The sequence below is a fragment of the Corvus kubaryi genome, unplaced genomic scaffold, assembly GCF_017639235.1.
Source record: "Corvus kubaryi isolate FWS band 111438036 unplaced genomic scaffold, C.kubaryi_AGA036_p1.0 37361, whole genome shotgun sequence".
NCBI classification, from domain to species: Eukaryota; Metazoa; Chordata; class Aves; order Passeriformes; family Corvidae; genus Corvus; species Corvus kubaryi.
In genome coordinates this window covers 4,317,480-4,341,783 of record NW_024581118.1, presented here as the reverse complement: position 1 = coordinate 4,341,783, position 24,304 = coordinate 4,317,480, and the positions used below count along the sequence as shown (strand labels likewise).

The window sequence follows — 24,304 nt, the reverse complement described above, 5'->3', positions numbered from 1 at the left end:
CCCGCTGCTGCTTCGAGCTTTCGCTGCGTTGTAGCCCTGCTCGCCCTGCCTGCCTGGGCCTCCGGGGGGTTCCCCGTTTGGATACATCTCGTCTGCCACTCGGGATTTGTGTTTGTGCCTGCCATTCCAGCCTGCCGTTCCCGAGGGTCCAGCCGGACACCGGGATCAGCTGCCCAGGGGTTTGTGAAGCCTTTGTTCCATCCCTTCCCGGGATCCCGGGGCACCGGTGCCGCGTGCTCCCCGAGCTCGCTCCGGAGCGCCCCCTGCAGCCGCGGGGGAACCATCGCACCTGCCCTGCTCACCGGGAGCCGCCAGCGCCCCTGCCGGCTGCGAGCGGAACTGCACCCGAGGGGAAATAGCCTGACAGCCGAGAAGGCTGGGACTGGGTTTGTGATTGTTTGCTGTTACTGCCAGAGTTGTTGTTGTTTGTTTGACTGGTTATACACATATAGATATTTAATAGTAAAGAACTGTTATTCCTATTTCCCACATCTTTGCCTAAAGGCCCTTGATTTTCAAAATTATAATAACTCGGAGGGAAAGGGGTCACATCTGCCATTTCAAGGGAGGCTTCTGCCTTCCTTAGCAGACACCTGTCTTTCAAAACCAAGACATCTCCAGTAAAAGTACAACTCCAAAAACAATCCTACTTTTAGAATTCAGTCATAAAATTATGAAACACAGGGTACAAGCTTCTAAATACCAGTAGAACTACTATTGAGTATGATGTACTACTACACATTTATCATCAGAAAATATATCCTGTAGTTTGCTCAATGTAAGAGAAAGGCAATTTTATTCTGTCTCCTCACCCTGATGCTCTGTCTTAACCAACAATGCTAGAATAAACCTAGACTTCAGGGCTGAGAGGATGAGGGAGGGTGTTAATGGCATTCACGTGGATCCAGCAGACAAATAAAGCTTTTAAATTCTTCTCTTTAACACTCTGATATTTACACATTAGCTTACCATATTCACACGACTGCTGCAAATCCGAGATAATTCGAAGAATGTTGTTCATTAAATTTGTTCTTTGCTCACTTTCCAGAATGCTTGCTGTTGAGGGGTAGGCAGAGTCAATATATGTCAAGTCTGACAGATAAATACCTGAAATGAGATTAGAATGAAAAGTTTCTTTGTTTAGTATCTTTGATGTAGCAGGAAAAAAACCCTCACCAAGAACATTGTGAAGAATTTTCGCTTTCACTAACATTAAAGCAGGTTGACAAAAGCATTGTCTCAGAAAAGCATTTTGGATTTAAATGTGAAATAATTTTAGAAATCTAAAAGTAATTACAAGGACATGTACAACTACTCATAAACCTCATCTTCTCCACAGCACCAATTTACTACTTCTTTGACAAATCTGAAGCATACTAACTGCATAGTCCTAAAATACACAATCAAAATTAATTGTTTAGCAAGTCTACTACTTCATTCCTCCAATTCAGCAATTAAAAAACAATAGAAAAATAAATCATACCCACAACTCTTCAAGATAAATAAAAACTCAAACTCAACTTGGGAAAGATTAACTAGGGAAAATGGGCACCCAGACTGAAATGAATGAATCCTGCAGTTTGTAATAATCACAGCTCCACAGATCCAGCAGCCTTCCAGGTAAGTCACATCAAATCTCCTACCTGCCTTCTTCCCCTGCACTGCTTGCAACCTCACTGCTCCTTCAAGCCCCTGATCACGTAGAGAGGAAAATCCTCCTCCTTACACAGTAATGCTGTAGATGAAATGTTTATTTTATTTCTAAACACAACTCCATTTCTTGAACTTCATCCATTTGTCTCAACTAAGAGAAGCATATCCTGACCAACTCTGCTGTTCAAAGGAATTGCTCTGCATCCCTTGCATCTTTCACAGATATCTCAATTAAAACACTACACGAACTTAAATAACATTATTTAAGAAACTTGTTTCAGTAACAAGGAAATTTTAAAATTATATTTTACTTCACCTCTCAGCCTTGTATAACCAAAATCATAACAAGGACTTTGGCTTTACAGGTGGAAGACTATTAATACAACCTCACAAGAACAGCAGTTGTATTTGTACAGCACCTAAGCAGTACAGTCCTCACATGTGAGCTGGGAAACTCTGGGCATCCCTCCAAAACCAACACACACACGCACACGCACACACGTGTGTGCGCACACACAGAAACAAATTAAAATACTTGTGGTTGAAAGGTGACATATAAAAAAGTGAATAAAAAGATATTACACATGACCTGATATACTACTAAATCTCTCAATTTTCTGTTCTGCTAGAAACAGTTTGCTAAAAACCAGAAAAGATAATCAGAAACACCAGGTAGTCGCATTTAATTGCCATGCTACCTAGAGTGCATAGGCTGTCCTGAACCTGAATTTACTAACCCATGTCCAAACAAGCCTTAAAAAACCCAAACCTGCTCAGTCTTCCACAGAAGGACGTAAATCATACTTATTAACTGTATTTAAGGAAATTCCCTGTAACAGGCACCTGCACTATTATGCAGGATTTTATAAACCACTGTATTTGTAGAATTACCTCTGAATGACTTGCACTGATCTTTTCTTTTAGCGAAATCAACAAGTCTTCTGTAAAGAGCAGTTCTCCAAACCTGCTGGATGCATTTCTGTGAAATCTAAAATAATCTTGAAAGCATACAAGGGCAATTCTCTTTCAAATGTAATGGCACTGCCTTTGTGAAGAAAGCAGAAAGATCAATGGCAATAAAGTGAATGCACTCGAGTGCTGGCTGAGTACGGACAGAACCAAAGCCAGATCCCGTACTTCTTGTAGAGCGTAATCTCTGTGGCTTTTGCTACTTCTAACACCAGTCAGATGTTACCAAATATTCTGATACCTACCCAAAACCATCACACACAGAGTTTTAACTTTTTCCACGTGTGTTGGAGAATTCATGCCTTGAACAACTGGAACTGTTTCTTATTAAGTGAACGTCAAGAATTGAATGCGACATTCTGCTGAACATTCTTCTAGACTACAAATGGTTCATTTTTCCTGTTGTATCCAGCCAGGCTGCCCCTTTTATTCCCAGCAACACAAATCGAGTTTTATCAGCCTGAAAGAATCTTTCTTCTCAATGAAGCCCAGTACTGTAATAACTTGAAAGGCATCTTTAGGCAGCGTAGTAAAAATGTTTGATTTGCAATTGCCTGCTGAACTCTTGCACAGTCCGTTGCCATACGGTACCTCCCTTCTACTGGCAAACAATCTTTCCTTGTTCCTAACTTCTCAGCCTCCCTACCCCCTCCCTTTCTGGAGGGTATGGATAGGAAATCCGAAGGAGGAGTTTCTCCTGCTCTCCCAGTGCTCGCGGTGACATCATAGGTGGGCTGAACGGCTGAGCCGAGTGTGTGTTTGTTTAAAAAAACACGGTCCAAAAGTGATGTATATGGAATCTGGGTCAGCTGTAGCTGGTTAGAGCACTTCTGCATGTGAGAATTAAACACTGCAGTTTCAAAAAACACTTCTCTCTCTCTCCTGGAATAACGCATACTGGAGCATTACTTCTTTTTCTTTTTTTAACTGATTAGTTAGCTTGGTTATCGTATGGAGAAACCCAACTCCTCAATACAGCTTGGATCTAACAGAGAAAGACAAAAGCAGTTTTCAGCTCCAGCTGCAGATTAACACTCCACACCATCGGGTAATATAGGAAGCAAAAGCAACTTGGCCTCTGGATTTTCCATCTGCCACAGAAGCAAACCAGCTGGAAGACTTTATTTCTTGGTAAGTTTTAAAGTTATTCTTACTTACAAGTTTAATTTTGAGCTATTTCTGAATGCTACATACGTCTCCCTCAACATACAATTTTGAAGAAACAAATCCCTCTCAGCCTGAGAAAAATTTGACAACTAACATTAAGGCTCATTTTTGTGGCATTTGGTAGACTTTGGAAAGAATTAAAAAAGGCACTGCATAAGAGCACAGACTAACTTGTTCCAGTTGTAGGGATGAACAAGTTTCAGTTGTTTAGCTGTATTGTTATCTACAGTTACAGAAAATTATCACCACCAGATTCTTTGCTAAGCTTGTCATTTGGGTACTGTGAACATACTCACGTGAAATTCTGATCCCACCAGAAGGCAAAAGCCAAAAATCCTATCGATTTCAGGGAAGCTGGATTTCACCCAACACCAGAGCATAGACCTAGCATTACTAGAACTAGAAAATGGATACCTCAATAAAACCACTGTGAAAAGTCCCAGGCAAATCAATGCACATCTGTAAGTAGCAATCATTGCATATCAAGTACGTTCTTATTTCTGGTACTTCTGAGGAGTAGAAGTTGCCTGAGTCCTAGAGCCAACCAAGAAACCATAGTCATACACTGATTCAGAACATAATCAAGTTTGTAGCACAATCAATTGTGCAGCTGAAAAGCCAAAGACATTGCTGCAACAGGCACTACTCCCTTCCTTCAGCAATTTCTGGGAAGTTAATTGTACTTCAGATGAACTGCAGTTTGTTTCTAAATACAGATCCATTTGATAAACATGAAATGCAGTGTACAAAGCAACACTACATTAAGTGGAAAATTGAGGGGTTTGTTACAGTTCATTAGGGGAAGGAAGGGAGAAGAATGCTGCTGCAAGTCAATTATTAAAACAAGAAAGTTGTTTACAAACAGAAGACAAAAGTACAGATGAAAACCAAAAAATACTTGCTAATACATAGGAAAACTTTCTTCATGCTGACTTGGAAATTAAAACACAGCAAATAATCCAGAACAATGCAAATAAATTTAAGTGATGCATTTGCATTAACAAACTCAGAGATGCCTGACACAGTGAGAGAGAATGAAGGGGCTGATGCTAAAAGGAGAGACAAAGTGTTACAGAAGGCAAACTTAATTAAGATTTAGTAGCTACCAGAGGAAAGAAGTCTGAAGCAGCCTTGATAAACAAGAAAGATGGATCCTTTCCAAGTTCTTGAGCCCTTTTCCTTACTATCCCTTTGTGCTGATTTACAGAAGGAGGAGAATCATCTAAACAACACCACCACAACCCCCTTTGAAGCGCTTAATGTGCTTCGGACACCAGGCTCCATTCATTCATCATCAGCCAAGGGTTTGATTTACGCTGCTTAGAACAATTCCTAAATCTCCCACAAATGAAAACAGCTGAGTCAATAATTTTAATGCAATAAACTGGCTGCATACAAGGTTTTAACTCTCTCTCCTTTGCTGCCTTCCAACTTCAGAGCTCAAATTTTGAAATGTTTATTTTAAAACAAATAATGCAATGTTAATATGACGCTGCTGCTGCCAAAAGAATGATCTGAAGTACAGTGAAAAAAAATACACTATTTGAAGCTTTAAAGGAACTTACTAAAAAGAATGGAAATTCTGAACCTTCAAACTTTTGCAGTAACTACATGGCTCTATCAGGTCTTAATTATTGTTTTATTGGGCTTGGTTTTTTGTAATGTGTCCTATTGGTTTGGTCCTTAAAATTCATACACCAATGAATGAAGTACAATTTCCTACAGCAAGCATAACTAGATGCTTAATATCTTCAGTATCTGTTCTAAGAAGAACTCTGGAGCCCCCAAATCACACATTTCCAAACACAAAATGTACCACTGCATTGTACCTGCCTGCTCAAACAGTGCAAACACACACAGCAGCTGCCAACAAAGGAACCCCCACGCTAAAAAAAACTTCACCAAAAAATCTGGAAATGCCATGAAATTTTGCTGTGCTTTCAGAATATCTACTATGACAAAATTAACAAAGATCTTCTGTGGAGAACATCTAAGAATTTATCATTTTTTAAAAGGGACATGCTTTCAATGACAAGCTCAAAACCCCCGAAGATTTTTAGACTGACTTTCCTAAAAGGAATCAGGTTCATGGCAATCTCTGAGAAGCAGAATTCTGTGACTCAGTACATCACGAATCTGACGAACAAAACCCAAGAACATATTATTCCCGGATCCCAGTCAATACAATTGAAAGTAATCCTGTTATTGCAGCAGAGGCAGAGGGACTTGCTGGAAAAGCACTTGTTTATATAGGGAGAAGTAACTTCCTTCAATATAGAGATATACTGAAATCCATGTGAACATTTCTCCTACAGCAAGAGTATTTTCCCCACATTAGTATTACTTCTTATGTCATGGACCCAGTTTTAAGCTAAAAAAATCCACAAAAATCCTCACTTAGCCTGTGCAGAGGTAGGGGAACACAGCTGGGTTTATTGATTTCAGCTGCTCAGGCAAAGCTCAACAGAAAATGAAGTACCTCTAACATTCAATAGCAGAGCTCCCTGATTAGCTGGTATCATGTTCAGAGCATCTTTAGTCTCAGTATTGTAATTTACTTTCTCAAAGAACCCAGTCTGTTTCTCTTCCTGTTACATGTAAGAGGGCACTGCTGGCATTTATCTCTTGACCATATTCTTTTAATAAATACTTGGAATAGAGGTAAGTCCTGATACTGCATTTTCCATACAAAGGGAATCCTATATTCACATTTACCTGCAACAGCTTCGTTACATTCACCCATATCAGCCTACACTGCCCAGGGAGAAGGAGCCTTCGTCAGCACTGGAGGAACAGATTCCAATTTGTGTTGTGGGTTTCCAAATTTTACATCCTGCTGAACATGAGTCACAGCAGTACAACAAAGAACAAACAGTTTGTTGTGCAGAGAGCTAAAAAATGCCAAATATATACCAGCTTCCCCACATCCTGATCCATGCAACTCTCTATTCGTGATTACAGTATTTTGGCGGGGGGTAACACAGTCTGTGTTACAGCAGTTAAAAATAGTAGTTCCTGGCTTGTGGTGCTCTTTTAAATTGGAACTTTGTACCTTTAAATACTTTTTAAAGTAATAAATCAAAAACTAATTTTGAAAGCAAGTTGGGTTTTTCTTTGCACAGGGATCACTCTGGAAAAAGAAAGAAACCAGAAGAAATGGCATTAAAAATAAAATGGTATCGAAGCCCTGTCCACAGCTCTGAGTGTTTCTGACAAGCTGATGAAGAAGCTTGTGTTGCTGTGAATAATTGCACATTTTCTTCTGCAGAAGTTGTAAAACATCAGCAGGCCAGAACATACGTAATGAAACCTCCACAGAAATCTGAGACCCAAAACTGGGTGGCACAGAAACACGCCAGAAGCAGCTGAAGTGACCGTTTATTCTAATCCAGAAAGCGTGACATCTACTAAAGAGCTAAATAATGTATTTTAAAGCAATGGGATCTGTAATCACAAACTGCCTTGCTTCACTCCCAAGCTCTGCACCAGGTACCCCAGCAACCTCCCCTAGTACAGGCGACCCCAAGCCTGCAGGGAGGGTTGGAGGCCGTGGTTCTGAACTGATCCCTGAGCCTCAGCTATCTCCTAACAGTTATGCCACCACCTAAACATCCAAACCTGGGAATCTGGGACAAAATGTGTCTGATCTAAAAACCCTAAAACTATTTCCCAACTCGAATTTTAATTTGTCATTTAGCTCTTGCATATGAGGCTATCATTCTGCGATACTCTGGATAAACAGCTCCTATTTTTTTAAGCTGCTTGCCCAGAACATCAGGAAATTTCTGAAACAGTATTTTCATTTCCTTCTAAGCTGATTAAAACTCCGGGTAAATATCTTGCTCAGAACCTATTCTTGTATAACAAGTTAGGCATTAAGCTGCTCAAACTTGACAAGCAACATTTTAAGACACTTAATTTTTTCAACATCAGCATTTCCATGGAAGCATATACATTCCCTACCATGGAGGTTCTCAGAAGGAACTCATCCTGCTTATCTGAATGTCTCAGATTACTACAAGACATTTGAATCACTTCAAATTCTAGGGCATAATCTTATGCAGCAGCTGGATTTAGCTATGCTGTATTTGACCCTTTAATTCATTTCCTGGTCTGACAGCACACGTATAGACACAGAGCTTGACACTTTAAAATATGAGGGTAAAAGTTCAAAATGAACGCATTCAATATTAAAAGAAATGCAGAAAGACTGCAGCAGAATACATGGCTAGAACGTGGATTGTCTTGCAAAGTGCTTGGTTTTGAAAGGTTCATTTAAATTCTATGAATTTTGGGAGAAAATGTGCTGCTCCGGGGAAAAATCCCCAGCCATTCATTATTTCAGTAACTCTTTAAAGTCTTTAAAAGCTACCAAGAACTAAAATGTTATTCACTTTCTCGGACCATGAAGTACCATTACACACTGAAAACAGTAAAATACTGGACTTGTACTATGGCTTCATCCTCAGCCATATGCTATGAAGTTCCTTTCCCTCAGTCTGCAAATAGTAAATGCAAAAGTACTGAAAAATAATTTAGGAGATGCAAAGAGGTTTTAAACTTCAGACTATTAATTTGGCTCATCCTTGTCAAGTTAGAAACCACACACACACCAGTTTTCCATGTGCTTCCCATGATTCATGTGAACATTTAACCTAATCAACTACCAAATCTGAGCAGTGTCCAAGTGATTAATATTTTAAATGTCTGAAATTACCAAAGAAAAACACACAACCAGCTCTGGAGAAAAGTGATACCTCTTCCTAACTTTTTTTTTTTCCCTTTAAACAGAAGTTACAGTTTCAGCAGAGAAATATTAACAAAACTTTTAACTTTTGGTTTTGATAAAAATATTTACTAGTAGACACAGAAATACCTATTGCTACAAACAAAGAGAAATACGTTTTTAAAAATAAACTTCCTCAAACTTATGTGCTCCCTCTATTTATACAGGGTAAGAAAGGATTTTTAGTATGTGTTGAATGTGTTTTCTTCCCCTCCCAGAAGCAGGGCTTGCAAGACAACCATCAGATGAACAAAAAGTTATCAAACATTTAAGCAGAGTTTGTAGCTCTAATTCCTGATTGCATGTACATCATGGCTTGAAGCTTGTAACCACTGCTCTCAGTGAAGCCAAAAAACAAAGACTTGACAGGTTTCCTGAGGCTGAGCAGACACCGTCTGTTGCAATAATATTAAAGCCAGTAACAGACCTGGGAAAAGTGACCTGACCCAAAAGTCACCTTATCATTTGTAATGTGAGTGCAAAGGCAGCAGCACAGCCCTGCTTCTCCTTTGGGATCACTGTGTCAGGACTGCCAAACGCACTTAAACTTGGACTTAGCAGGAACAGCAGGATAATTAACTTTCCCTGCTCTCACTGTATTTCTCTTTGTAATTACCCAAAGGCCACTGTACAAAGGCTATCCAGAGGTTTGCAGAAGGAGTCTGGAAAGGAAAGCCAGATCAACAGCTGAGATAAGAAGAGTGATCTACTTCACAAAGCAAACAAACCACAAAAAGTGAAGGGTTTTTTCCTTATTTAAGTGCTACCTTTATCATCTCAAATATTTAAAGGTAAAAAACAGCTCTCAAGAACATTTGTGGAGCTTTATCACTCCAGTTTAATTCTTTAGAGTTAAAAGAAATTCCTAATTTTCTTTAAAAGATGAATGAAATGCTTCAGTATGGTATTTATAATGATAACACACCTGATACTTCTGCATTATTTGGATAAAGATGTTCTCAAAGATACAAAAATAGTGTGACAACAATTCCAAACATTCATCTCGAGGCAACTAAATAGGAACACATATGCAGAGCAAACAGTGTTCTAAGCTTTCCTTACAAATTCCAAGTCACTTGAATAAGTAATTTTCAATGTTTGAAACAGTATCTAATCTCCTGCCTAACACTCATGTCCTAAAATAGTCTTAAAGCTGCATTTTTCAAGTCTACTAAAACTGTGCATATATAAATATGAAACATGGGTGTGTATATGAATAAGTACGTATATACTATTTAACAAAGGATACATCTATATATAAAGCTAAAAGAGGACCAGAAAGGCTTATATAATCCAAAATCCAACATTTATATAAATACTTTCATCTGTCTACTTCCCTTCCAGGAAGGTATTCTGCAAGCATGCTATGTTCCGTAACCCCGTGCAGTAATTGCAGTGAGCACAGACCTGAGCAGTCGAACTGATAATGGAAGTGTAACACAGAATCTAAGCACACCCTTGTTTCTGAAAACTGCCCCACTGCAACAACTTCTCTGCCAAACCCTGTATCTAAATTTTAGTGTTCGCTGCCCAAAACAAACAGCCAATCCAATGGAATCTAACCCCAAGTAAGAGATTCCAAAGGCTTGGCTACACACGTGCAAGCATGGCAAACCCATCCATTTAGGCAGTTCAACAGTCCAGGAGCCTTAGCTGCGCCTCTGATTTAATGACTTCATCTTTTATCTGTTCAACAGGCTCCTGACAGCCGTCACACTTGCTTTGAAATGAAGGTATTGAAGTGGACTTTGGGTGTCCTGCTGTTCCTGCTGTTGTCCATCGGGCGCTGCACGGAACAATCCACGCCGAGCAAGACACCCCAGCAGAGGCAGCCCCGTTCAGCAGATGGGGCAGAGGAAGGGAAGAAATGTGGTTACACCTTCCTGGTGCCAGAACAAAAAATCACAGGGCCAATCTGCGTGAACACGAATGGCCCGGGCGCTGGGAACAGGAAAGACGAAGTCACCAGGATGGACATCGAGAACCTGAAGGACGTGCTGGCCAAGCAGAAGCGGGAGATCGACATTCTGCAGCTGGTAGTGGATGTGGACGGAAACATTGTGAACGAAGTCAAGTTACTGAGGAAAGAAAGTCGAAACATGAACTCTCGTGTGACCCAACTGTACATGCAACTCCTGCATGAGATAATTCGAAAGCGCGACAACTCACTCGAGCTTTCCCAGCTGGAAAACAAAGTCCTTAATGTTACAACAGAAATGCTGAAGATGGCAACGAAATACAAGGATCTGGAAGTGAAATACGCGGCACTGACCGACCTGGTGAACAACCAGTCCGCGACTATCTCGCTGCTGGAGGAGCAGTGCCTGAGAATCTTCTCACGCCAGGACAGCCACGGCTCCCCGCCCCTGGTGCAGGTCGTGCCACAGCACATTCCCAACAGCCAGCCCTACAGCCCCGTCCTGCTGGGAGGCAACGAGATACAGCGAGACCCGGGCTACCCCCGGGACAGAGATGTAAGGCCACCGCCTGACCCAGCCACTTCTCCTACAAAGAGTCCTTTCAGAGTACCACCTCTGGCCCTGATTAACGAGGGTAAGTTACCTGCCACTATTTACCTAACCTGAGATTTCTCCATTTCTGAGGGACACTGTCCCGACCATAGAAACACAAGGAAGAACTGAAAGTACTTGGTTACAGCTTGCTCTTGCCCCTGATTTTCTTTCTCCCTTCCACCTCCCAGGGAAAGCTTTAGTTTGCCAAATAGCCTAAATCTCTGTCAGATGAATTTGTTGAAATGGCTGATACTCAGAAATTCAATCTGAACAATTTTCGCCTTCAAGTCACAAAGCATTGGAAGTTCTCTCTGCAGCTGGGTTTGAGTTACAAAAACATGAAAATTCAGTATTAGCATAAACTTTCTAATATTTACCCATTTCTTCGATGCTGCCTGCTAGCTACACGTTACAGTAGCTGGCAAGGGTGAATAAGACAAACTAATTCATCATAAACAAATTAAGTAATTTTAAGTTTCTGTCCTTTAGACTTACATGTACACATTCGCCAGAAGAAAATTCTACTAGAAGAATTTTCATCCTTCTATTCTGACCTGCTTTAAAATGAACATCTAAATCCACCAACACATTAATGCAATGAGCCTCTAAGTGCTCAGTTGAAATACTCAAGAGTGGTAAGTTTGAAAGGATAATTGAATCAAGGCTGGATCCAATTGGAGGCACTCAGCTTTGAAAATTTAAAATCAGTAACTACATTCCCAGTAACCTGATGCCAGTAGGGGACAGCAAGTTAAGCTAAAACCATAAATACTATGAAAACACATTCAGGAGACTGCATCCGATCTTCACCTACTACACTCTTCAGGTCATTAGATAAATGCATGCATCACTAGGAATCAGAATTAGTGACAAGACAATTAACAACCTCTGAACTGCCCTGAACTCGATAATGTTTCTCACTTTATTAAAATTTTGACAGAACTGCAATTTAAAAAATTCAGGGATTCAGAAAACCAAGTTTTCCTCCGACACCCCTTTGAGTGCTTGCTCTTGGCTTCTGTTAGCACAGCAAAAGGGTTTGGTGGGGGGTTTTGCATTTAGGTGGCAGTTCTGTTTCTGTTTCTTTCAAATTGCTTTTAGTCACAGTTAGAAGTTCAACTTGGTTCCTAAGATGAAGCCAAACCTTTAGTTGCAACTGTTCTGCAGAATTACAACCAATCAGCTGCTGATGTAAAGAACAACTATTTTTATTCAAGGTCTGCAGAAAATTCAGGCATGAGCCCAAGCAAAATGCCAGATGTCATGTGAATTTCAGTGGCACATCATGACAGAAAGGAAACAGTTCATATCAAAGCACTGCGTTGATGTCTGGTCAGGCAGCACAAGTACAATTCTAAAAAAAGCCATGACTTCCCGCTTCCCAGCGAACCCTCGCTGCCAGGTTCTGTTCTGAATGCATCTTTTTCTCCACACACGCCTGCTGCACACACAAAACGAGGCAACAGCACTAAATATTATCCTCTGAATTATCTACCCAGGTGTTCATTAACCCCTCTACCCCTAAAAGTTCAGAGTTGGAATTCATTTCTGGAAGGGAACACAAAGAAATCGTAGGAAGCTTATTGTAACGTTATTCACCATCCTTTAATACTGGATTCATGAGTTGGAAGTTTAAGTGTTTCTTGCAGTGCTTGGGAAAAGCAGGGTTGAGAACTGCTACAGCTGGTAGAGCATTGGTCAGCACAACCAAAACTTGTACATTCCAACACAGTGCCCAGTTACTACCCCTGATTTTTAAAATTAAGGTAAACAGATTTAATGGTGCACAGAATCAAAACTATGTCATAGAAGAAAGAACTTTACAGTTCAAAGATTATTTGTAATTTATAAATATGTCAAAAAAAGATCAATGAAAACCAGACAATCCCAATTAGAAATAGGCCTGTTAAAGACTTATGTCAGAGGAAATACCTGGACCTCCTAACAAGTACTTGGCATGCAGCAGATGGGTCAGAAAGGTCAAGGTGCATCTTCATCTTGTGGGTGGAGAGTAAAATGCAAAATATATGGCAAACAAAAGGGTGAAGTTCTATTTTCTGAATATGGTGGTTAATTTGTACAAAAATTGCTCTAAAAATTGAGCAAGATTAACGTATCTGTGAATTGTAGTTGCCACAATTACCTTAACATTTGGAATAATAACCAGTGACCCCCAAAATTACTGCCGCTGTTTTTGCAAAAAGTAGTTTCAAGTTAGTGAAGTACTTGAAAATCCAACACACCTTGCCCCCCGTTTCTAATACCTCTTGGTTAACAATATAGCTTCTTTTTTTTTAATATATGTCCAATTTTAGTTTGGACGAATTTTCCTCTACTGATGCCCCCCAAAATCCTCTCTATGAACCTCACACAAGCACAACTTCTGTATCATCTGTTCACAATAACGTTTGGCATCTCAAAATGGGATTCAGCCATCAAGTTATCAAGCTTTTAACTTAAAATATTTAATCCCTTTCCTTCTCTACTTCATTTAATTTAGCACAGAATATGATCTGCACTGATTCATACATCTAAGCCACAATTTTAGAAGTGAAAGATTTAACAGATCATCTTCTCAGAGTATTTCTGACTTATAACTCTCTCAGTGACTTAGCGTACACAGACTGTTACAAAAGACTAGATGTGCACAAGATACTTATTTCTTACACAAACTATATCACTATACTATATCACAAACTATAAACTAAATCTTAAATGTAAGATTTAAAACAGAAATTCGTGCTTTTTTCATCAGTCAGACCTCCACCCACATCAGCACTGTGGGGAGTCTCTGAGTCTCACAAACCTCAGTATTTCCACTGAACAAGATCAGTTCTTAGAACGTGAACTTGAAACAATTATATATAACAAAGAATTTACTTCACTAAAAGGATTCAAGGCCATATACCAAAAATTCTGGGATATTTCCTTACACTCAGAGCAGAAGTCTATTACCTCTACCACAACATTAACTTATGTATATACACACAGACAAAGCTGAGCATCAAAGCAGACAAGTTGCATCCTGTGAACTTACAGCCAGCTGAACTCCAGAAGTGATCCAAGTCTTACATAAACAGACTGGTGCAATTCTGTCTGCCTTAAAAACTACTTAAAATGACCCCAAGCATCTGCTTGGGTCTCTCATGGAAAAACGAGTGCTCAATTCCTCCTCCAGTGATAATCACGTGGGATAACACCCACATAACAGCAGATCTGATTAAGTTATTCCTAATGCTCAATTAACACTACAAAAGATAAGGCTTCTTTGTTTATACTTTTCCTAAAGCAATAACTGTTTTACAAAAATACTTCTGGAACAACATCCCTGTCAATTATAGAGCACCCAAATTGACTTCAGACAGTTCAAGGAATGGGAAGGAGACCCAGCTTAGCCCAGGAAATTACCTAACCCCTGGACAAACTCTGCAAGAGTCACAATTCACATGGAAATTTTAATTGTGAACAAGAGAGGGGGGGAAAAAAGCACTTGTATACCAAAGCTACAGGATTTATTTCCTACGGTGCCACTGCCTGCACTGGAAGAATGACAAAGCCATCACAATCCTGACAGTGCAGCAGTACCTACAGCAAGGGCTCAGGGTCTGGCACGTTCCTGTCACAGCCAGAAGCTCCTCATTAGATACACAAGCTTCATGCACTCTAATTAATATGCAATGCTTTATGGATTTCTTGCTAATTACATACTTGTCCAACTGGCAACTGCCACCTGAAAATCTAAGAAAATCAGCCTGCTTTTGTCACACAAGCTTAGTCTGCTGTGAAGGTCCCTTTCCCTCAGCCTCAACTTTTGATTAAAGAAAAGCCCAACAAATATCTTCTATGCTGCTTTGTACATGAGCTGTTTCTGTGACTGATAAGTTCTCTCTGAATTTCCAAGCAGATTTGAGAAAATAAGCCCTGTGGAAGGAGAGGAAAGCTGTAGCTAATTTATTTTCAGATGTACTGAGTTTTCAAATACATTTAGGGCATCCACCACTAGCTAGTCATTAGAACAGACTTTGCTTTTCATTAGTAAATTACAGTTTCTCTAAACCAACTGAAGCAATGACACACAAACAAATTTTTGTCTAAAAAGCAGAAAATAAAAACATTACCAAAAAACAAAAGGCAAACTAGGCAAGGTTATCAGAGACATGTAAGCTGCATCCTTCTCAGAGAATGACCAGATGGTCTTCTCTAAGTATTATTTGTAAAATCACTGTTCACATGGACTAAAACAGAGCTTTCAAGCAGCAGTCACAAACAACAGCAATTTTGTGCAACCACAGCCCTGAAAACAAACACAGGAGTCCTTTTAGCTCAAAAATCCTTCTCCATTGCTTGCTTATTTCCTTCATCAGTGTCCATCTACACACATCACACCAGGATGACACATGAAACTTAAAAAGATTCCTATCCACAGATAACAGCCTAATCCTCAACCTGGGTAAGTGAACAATGGCAGAAGAAATGCAGCGTAAGAATTCTCTTTGACTAAATTCCAGGTCTATAGACTCTGGCAGTAAATTTCTTACAGCAGCTCTCAAACTACTTTTATATTCACAAATATGGAGGGCTGGTTGGGTATCCTGAGTTTGTTTTGGTTTTCACTTCCACCAGTTTCAAATTGGTACACCAGAAAATGAAGTAAATTGATGTCTGCCTTTTCTAAAAAAGACGAAAATAATTAATGAAAAAAAAATCATAATGCTCTTCAGTATCAAAATCCAGAGTACAAATCTTTGCCACAGCAGATAAAAAAACCTGGGTGTTGCTAACCAAAGACTATTATTTGTTTAGCAAAATGAAGTTTTTGTTCAAAATATATGGAGAGAGGATATTAACATGTTTATTTACAGATAAAATTAATCTCAGACAGTAGCTTCTGCAGTATTTTCCACGGTAGGTTTATACCTTAATTGAATTACTGACTTTCTGTTACAAAATATTCCTGGACAATGGGCACTGCACAGCCGATCTTGAAGGTTTACAGTATTTCTTTCCCAAAAGGTCCATTCAAAGACTGCCAACAAGCCAGGGATGCTGGGCATGCCAGCAGCGGGATTTACATGATCAAACCCGAAAACAGCAACGAGCCCATGCAGCTCTGGTGTGAGAACAGCCTGGACCCTGGAGGATGGGCAGTCATCCAGAAGAGGACAGATGGATCTGTCAACTTTTTCAGGAACTGGGACAGTTACAAGGTGAATTCTAGAATGCAGAAAAATCAGTGGGCAAAGAAAGAGAATTGGAAAGAGTGATCATCCCCAGGGGCAAACACATTTCAGGGGGAATGTCCTGTTTCCCTCAATGCCCAGTTAACTTTGGGTGAACCTGCCTGTCTGAAGCAGCCTGGGTTTATAATGCACAACACAACTGGGACACGTGTGATTCTAGACAGTGGCTGGGAAGTCATTTATTACAAAGTTCTCACTGAAAACATGACTTTTATTAACGCACTGAGAACTACAGTGAGTACTTGTAAAGCTTCATTGTCTCCCTTATGAATAAGCAAACTCAGCCAGTGGAATTATTTATTTAAACACGCTAATAGATTTGCTGGATCGGGGACTCAAAAACAGTCCTAATAATGAATTAAAGGAAATAATTTCCACCTGTTAATTTAGGGTAGAAATCTAAAGATGTCCAGCTGGTGAAGGGAAACACATTGCTGTGTGTTACTGTGATATTATGCACTAGCAGGCAGAATGTCTAGGATGACAAGATGCTGCTGCTTTGGAGTAATTACATGCTGAACAGGAAACTTGAAGATCATTTGGCTGAGGTAGTAATAATAACAACAACAACGACATCATCATATAGGACACAAATTAATGTGAGGAATTTTGCTTTTTGCATTCTTGGAATTTAGTGATTCAAATATGAATCCCTAAATCAGTAACAACTAAAACAATTATCCAATAAATAAACAGATCAAATAAATATGCAAAGTCTTTACTGCTCAGAGCAGTGCATAGTTGGCTTTGGAGTTGTTAAATGTTATAAAATGTTTTAAGGCAGTTATGGAGCGCCATAACAGCAGCCATAAACATTTTGAACATAACGCAACACTGAACAACGCTGGTTTACTGGGGAAAGGAGACAGCAGATAGGAAATACCACTTCACAGCTACTGCGCTGGTAGTCTGTGATTTGAAAGAAAAGATGTCTTTATATTTCATTTCTAGTAAATCCTGTAAAGAACACAGAGGAACTGTGTCATTAAATTCACAGTAAAAACCAGCACTAGTTGCAATACAAAAGCAACAGGAAGTTACTTGCCTTGAGCATTGAGACTGGTGATCCATAAATACCTTTTCCAACCTGGAAATACAACCTAAAATTCCATTATTCACCCATTATTACAAATCCCCTTAGCTTTGTCAGTTTCCCTACTCTCCCTCCCTTTATCCTAAAAAGGGGAGGACAGCAAGAACACAGATGTTTTGCCCCCATCACCGGTTCTGGCAGCATCTCATGCAACTTAGCAGTCCCACTGCAGCAAAATAAAGCACTTAAATGCCCGGGTTGAAGTCATTCAGAAGTTCAGAGGCTTTCAGGACCCAAGCTCCACTGGTTTATAACCCTCCTGCTGCCAAGTGTTTTAACAAACACACAAAACCAAGCTAACAGCACCTTCTGATCTTCTTTTGCACAGAAAGGATTTGGGAACATTGATGGAGAATACTGGCTGGGCCTAGAAAATATCTACATGCTCACCAATCAGGATAATTACAGACTGTTGATTGAGCTGGAGGACTGGAGCAACAAGAAGGTCTACGCGGAGTACAGCAGCTTCCGCCTGGAGCCCGAGAGCGAATTCTACCGGCTGCGCCTGGGCACGTACCAGGGCAACGCGGGCGACTCCATGATATGGCACAATGGGAAGCACTTCACCACGCTGGACAGGGACAGGGACATGTATTCAGGTAAGGAAAGCAGCACGGCTGCCAAAAGTGCGTCCTGGATATCCCATCAGTGACACCGCCTCAGAAAGTACGGCTCAGAACAGAAAGTACGCAAATTCTGATAAAATGGCCCTATTGGAAGGGGCTCCAAATCAATGATGATAAAACCCACGTTGGCAGGGCCCTCTTAGAGCCCCTGCACCTGTCAGAAATTCAAAGTCTGTTACCCTCACTGACAACACACTGCAGCAATTCTCCGTTTAGCTCATCACTTGCACGTGGCTCTGCAGTCAGAATATCTGTCCAGGGGCTCTCTGAGTAGGGCTGCTGCCACATAATCACCAAGAACTAAAGCCTCTGAGGAGCATGAAAGGAACTGCGAGTGTGCAGAGGTTTAGTTATGCACCAGTACTTAAGAAAGGGGCACATCACTTGGTTTGTGTACTCTGCTCACTTTTTTTTTCCATTTCCTCCAGTTTATCCCTTGCAGTAAAAGAAAGGCTGGGGAGCGCAGTACCTCAACTGCTTTTCCTCAGCTGTCAATAACCATAAAGCTGGACAAATCCTGCAAACTCGTAGACAAGCCTGTAACAGTAAAAACACAAGTTACAAGCAACTCTTTGTGGAACCGTGGCCCCGCGTGCTGCTCGGGGCTGTATCAACTCGCATTGCTTCCACTCAAGTATTTCTAAACAGCACATAACCCGAGTTCCTTGGGTGTTAGCTCATGGAGAAGCAGTGCTGGCAGGCTGAGAAGAGTTCCCTCCTTCATTTTCAGCTGCCACATTAAAGACCATGTCAATAACCCCCCCCTCCAGCAAAGGCTGCTGTTAAAGAGAATTTATAGCTTAGGAAGAACAGCAAGATGTGGCCACAACAGGCTGCGAAGCACTTCCAAGCTGCCTCTGAGAATAAGGCCCAATATGAAAACATTTAATAATCTCCATCTCTCCTGCCTAAAGCTGAAATTCACCCCTGTCCTTCCATTCCCCAGGAAACTGCGCTCACTTCCACAAGGGCGGCTGGTGGTACAACGCGTGTGCCCACTCCAACCTCAACGGGGTCTGGTACCGAGGAGGCCACTACCGGAGCAAGTACCAGGACGGAATATTTTGGGCTGAGTACCGGGGAGGTTCCTACTCCTTGAAAGCAGTTCAGATGATGATCAGACCTATAGACTGAGGAGGAAAATCCCACAGCGCTCCCATAAAAACTTCTCAGTGTTTTGAGTTCAAGAAAAATAAAACAGTACTTTTTAATCATTATTTTGCACAATCTGCCCCTGCAAAAAGCAGGTCTACAGTTTTCCTGTCTTCTTCCCCCTGTCATATTCCCCTCTCCATTTTTAGGACCCTTCTCTACTGTGACAGACAGTGTTTTTTTCTTAAACACACATTCACAAAAGCAGATGTTTTGTGCTTGCAAAGCATATTTATCTTTTGTTCAAGATCAACATACTTTATGTAAACAGTCAAAGCTGGTAAAAAATTCCAGATCTTTGACAAGATATAAGCTTTTCCAGTTCAAAAAGCTTATGCTTTTTCAGGTTAGCTCAACCCTTAAATGTAAATATGTGAAATGACATTGTCTTGCTTTAATGTGAAATTTGATTAGTTATTTAACGATTTATTTAAAAATGTTGGTATTACTTTCAATGAAAAATCTGACTTCACATTACTGTTTGATATGTACTCCAAGAACCTACAGAAAAAATTGGAGACATTTTAGCTTTGCCAGCAGAGAAAGATTTTTGCAACAAATAATTATTTCAAAGTGAAGAGGCAAATTAAACACAAAATACAGAAATTCTTAAGGAATTCTCTACACTACTAAGATCTACAAGTCCTACCTTCTGTAAAAATTGAGGCAAAATGTTCCTTGCGTCAGAAAATTAATTGTATGAAATTACTGATAAACTTAAGACAATCAAATTACTTGGTACATTTTTACTTTCAATCTCCATATTCAAGCTTCTTAATTAAACTCTGAAGTTAAATGGCAAAACTAAAAGTCCTGATATTAAAATCATGGCTTGACACTTCTGTGCTCCACTTAGGAGTGATGAGGGCTGACCAAGCATTCACACATAGTAATTGAGAGAAGACTCTGAATATTAAAGTTTTCCTCCACCACAGCTTTCTACTCCCACAGTAAAACAAAGGTTAGAAATCAGCTCTGGGTGTGTTCTCCCTGGCATCCCAAACTTGGGCTGCTCTTATGACACACACACTTCCCTCACACCTACACAACCTTTGATACAGCCTATACTACATTTTATCTTCTAGATACCAGACTTCCACTGGAATGAATATGTAATTTAAGAAATCAATTAGAAAATACTTTCCCAACATTTAACAAAAGCTACACCGCACACTGATTCAAAGTGAGATACTCCCAAAATCAGACAGAACAAAACACTCGCTTTAGGTACCAGAACCTCAGAATGAAAGCTTTCTTCCTGTTACACACAATTGTTTAATAACTGCACTCACAGGCACACAGGTTGCCTAATTTAATTTTGTATTACATAAAACTGAATACGCTGTTCTGAATTGTAACCAATGTGTTTGTTTAGCACCTCGTATGTGCCTTCAGGCTTTTAAGGAACTTTGTCCCTATTTAAAATAAGAAACCATAATAGCTAAAAGAATAATCTAGTATTATTGTTATGTTAAATTAGTCAATATCAATTATGCAAAGCCTCGTATGTAATGCAGAGGAGAAAAAACAGCATTCTGCTTTCAGAACATACTCTCCGGAGTAGATAAAGCTTCATTGATTATCTATGGCTGCAAGGCTTGTAGTTAAATCTTTGGTCAGAGATCAAAGCCAACCAGTTCCACCAATATTTAATTGGGGTTGGCAGCGGTGGGGAATCAGTCCCAGCATATTCCATTCCCAAATTCCAAGAATTTTAACTGACACAAATGTTTACAATTACAATTCTGACATTGTTCTTCATATAAGGAATATTTGTTTGTTACAAATATCATACAGACCTCATTGACTGAGTGTCCTGCAAAACGGTTTTTTAATTGCAAATGCTTAAAATTCAGACTCTCTGTAGTCTGCTCTTTTTTCTCTATGGTAGCTGGATAGAAGAGCAGTTCAGGTAAACTTAAAAAGGGAAAATGCCTTCCAAAACATCCCTTTAATGATCACTTTTGACAGCTTTTAGTTCATTCAACCAGCAGATTTCCTCTCCTTGGCAGAGAGCGTATTTTACCCCAAGAATCTCTTGCCTGCTGCAAAAACAGTGTTTGTTTATTCAGTGCACTCAGTGAAAGGTGTACTTTGCAGAAACCCCAAAGTAAAATTAGCTTGCACTCAGCCTTTTAATTAAATCTTATATATTAGACATCTAAAAAGTGAGCCTTCCCCAATTTAAAGCTGCAGGATGACATTGACTAAACATTATTACAAAATCCACCCAGAAACCTCGGACTGTATAAATGCTGTGCTCTGAAAGGAAAGACTTAATTAAGTTGCCAATTTAAGATTATGAGGAAGGAAAGCATAGCATGTCTTTTTCAGGTTGGTTTGTACTCTGTACAATAATTCACTTTCAATGCTGGTAACTCTATCAGTTTGTAGCTTTGGGGCTGAATTTCTAAGCAGGGCGAATGACTTTAAAAGTTCAGTGTTTTCTCACACTTCTTCTTTTGAGAGATTTTCAAAAGAGGCTGTAGCATCCCTCAGGCCTCTTGCCCGGGGCATTCAGAAGCAGTCTGTCTGAGAGGGGTAAAGCCTTCACCATTCCTCCACCATCAGCCCAAATTTAACCAGGCAGACCTCAAGAAAGTTCAACTTACAACGGAAACACGGTTTTCACATCTATTTCCAACATCTGTTGCAAGCGCTATCACTGAAGCGGCTGAATATTCCTCAGATGAATCTTAATAACCTGTTTTCAGCTTTTCTGTTTCTGGATATAACTCCTCAAAGACAGCTATAAGAAAAATATCTCACAAGGTAGTACTGCTTAGTTAAATAAAAATCTTACTTCTCAAGATACGGCTCAGTTGTTTCATTGTGCAACCTCAAACTGATCAGAGCTCTGGAATAGGACTCCCGTGGAGAATGGGGTTTTATTCTAAGGTGAAATATAACATCACATACACTGCTCCCATTTGTTGGCTGCTTTAGTTGCCTGGGTCATGCAGCACTGATGACATATCCCACGCTGTGCATCAAGGGCCCGGTGCTGAACACCTTTCTTGGTGTTGCACAGCTTTTCACACTCACATTAAAGTAGGTGAGTCCACACTGATGATGTGCTGCTCCCACCTGCATTTCTAGAATTCTGGAATCACATCACAATCATTGCTGCAAGAAGCTGAGAAACATATTTCCCCCTCCCAGTTAAATGTGGAAGGACACCATTATCTTGTGCACAGAGCTGTGAAAATAAGACAACAATCGGTACTTCTGTGGCTCTGCTCCTATTGCAAAATCTACACCACTGAAGCTTTCTCTTACAATGCCATGATGGCCATGAAAAAAAATCTACACCCACATCTGGTATTTGGCTGCATAAGGGCAAAAGAGTCATCCTTGAAATTGCAGCTGGAATTCCTTTATATGCTCATTTTCCCTATGACCTTCCAAAGAGGGTTCTCCACAACCAGTGCCAATGTTTCTCTAGAGGGGATTTGCAATGGCAAATTTAATTTAATTGCAGTGGCAAGTCTGAAGCTCTGCACTCTTCCAAAGAGCATTTGGGGGGAGCATGGCAGCTGCTGGATCTCCCCACCAAGAGTGAAGAAACCCCCACTCCTCCACGAGAGGGAATGGTCCTCCTGAGGAAGCCCTTCCTGGCACTTGCCATGATCACCATTTCCATCTGCAGGCTTCTAGGTAGGCTCATCCACGTGCTTTAAACCAGGAGCAGCACTACTCTCTTACAGAACCTTACAGCAGAAGTACTCCTTTTGGGAATTGTAACCTATCACTGGTAACCTTAAAGCAGGAAGTTAAACAAGCAATTTAGGTTCCTTCTGTTCCATATGACTCTTACATCAGTAAAAATGCCTTGGGAAGGAGACTGAAGAAATAACAAATCTATCCAGGTCTTAGCAGAGATTAAAGCTTTCATCAAATGAGAAAACTTGGACTCAACTATCAATCCTCCAGAGTGGATCCAGATTTATCATGACTGTATGTTCAAGGCAATTTTGCTCTTTTTGCCACTTTTTTAAACTGCACAAGAATTAATTTTAGAGGGAGTGCACCAGTGGGAATTTGCTATTCCTTTGGAGAATTAAAAAAGGCTTGAGGACATCCCTCATGTCACTAATAAGAACTGGTACCACATGAAACCAGGTCACAACACAATGCTTTAACTACAGCAGGTCACAGTAAAGAGCATTTCTTTCTAAACAGAAAAGAATTATACATTTCATTTCAAACTATCAAGTCAAGACCAAATGTTATTCTAATGCAAACATTAGACAAGAAGCTGCTGCTTACTGGGGAAAACATCTGCAACTGAACAAAACTTAAAAACTGTTTCCCAACATTTGGCTTGGGATTTTTACAATCAGCAAGAAAACAATTTGATGCCAGCTTCATGTTTCAAAAATCATGGCATAGGGGTAAAAAGCATCAGCACAGGAAGCATTTCAGAACTGTGTATCATGTCTCTGTATTGTCCATATCCCCAAGGTGGGAAAGCTACGTGGTTCATCACATCACGTAATGCTTGGCTTCTTTTCTGCACCTTCCAATTCAGGCCCTGAATGACAAACACTACAGGGCATTAAAATCTGGTCCCCCCCACAGTGAAGTACTTTTTTCTATTCCTGTATCAAGCATGTAAAATTCAACCAATTAATCCTGAAGAAGTTAACAGCCCAGCTGAGTAAAGGAAGCACTAAACTTCAGGAACAAAGAGAGGACAGCTTAACAGGCCTTAACGACCACAAGAGCTCATCTTGAATTCAGGTGTAAGAGCAACTTCTTGTCTGCAAAAATACAAGAACTTGGATATGCAGTTCCTTAATTTTATGTGATTACCAACATCTAATGAAACAAAAGCTACATTAAAAACAGCACACTAATTAATCACTTTAATGTCTGTTCAGTTTAAGTAACACTAAATTAGCTTGACAACAAAACCAACATGTATTAAATGCATTCATCTTGGGTTTAGATACACAGGAATACAATTTACTAAGAATTATTCCATGCTGAGTCAGTTACAACAACCCAGTTTCTCTTGTCACACTGGTGTCTATTAAATGCAGCAATATCTCCCGACTTTCCCATGTTCCAAACTCTAAGTTCTAAATTTATTCCTCTCAGAC

General features: G+C 40.1%; 2 protein-coding genes across 9 annotated transcripts in view; one reads left to right on the top strand and one right to left on the bottom strand.

Annotated features, from left to right (window-relative positions):
* The window catches only part of RALGPS2 (Ral GEF with PH domain and SH3 binding motif 2), a 116,471-nt gene that overhangs the window by 37,658 nt on the left and 54,509 nt on the right, over nt 1–24,304 (bottom strand). For all 8 annotated transcript variants that reach the window (XM_042033768.1, XM_042033767.1, XM_042033770.1 and 5 more), the window contains one exon: nt 970–1,107. In XM_042033768.1, coding sequence (XP_041889702.1) covers nt 970–1,107 — 138 coding nt within the window. The remainder of the gene's footprint in view (nt 1–969; nt 1,108–24,304) is intronic.
* ANGPTL1 (angiopoietin like 1) lies at nt 3,343–22,009 on the top strand. The gene is made up of 5 exons (XM_042033772.1): nt 3,343–3,753; nt 10,273–11,128; nt 16,102–16,295; nt 17,750–18,020; nt 18,994–22,009. Exons 2-5 carry the CDS (start codon nt 10,303–10,305, stop codon nt 19,179–19,181), a joined length of 1,479 nt encoding a protein of 492 aa, XP_041889706.1. The 5' UTR covers nt 3,343–3,753; nt 10,273–10,302; the 3' UTR covers nt 19,182–22,009.

What these genes read in the sequence shown, in the direction of transcription:
- ANGPTL1 (XM_042033772.1), top strand. Translation starts at nt 10,303, where the DNA reads ATGAAGGTATTGAAGTGGACTTTGGGTGTCCTGCTGTTCCTGCTGTTG. An exon ending in GGAACTGGGACAGTTACAAG is followed by an intron (nt 16,296 to 17,749) that starts GTGAATTCTAGA and finishes TCTTTTGCACAG; the next exon opens with AAAGGATTTGGGAACATTGA. An exon ending in GGACAGGGACATGTATTCAG is followed by an intron (nt 18,021 to 18,993) that starts GTAAGGAAAGCA and finishes TCCATTCCCCAG; the next exon opens with GAAACTGCGCTCACTTCCAC.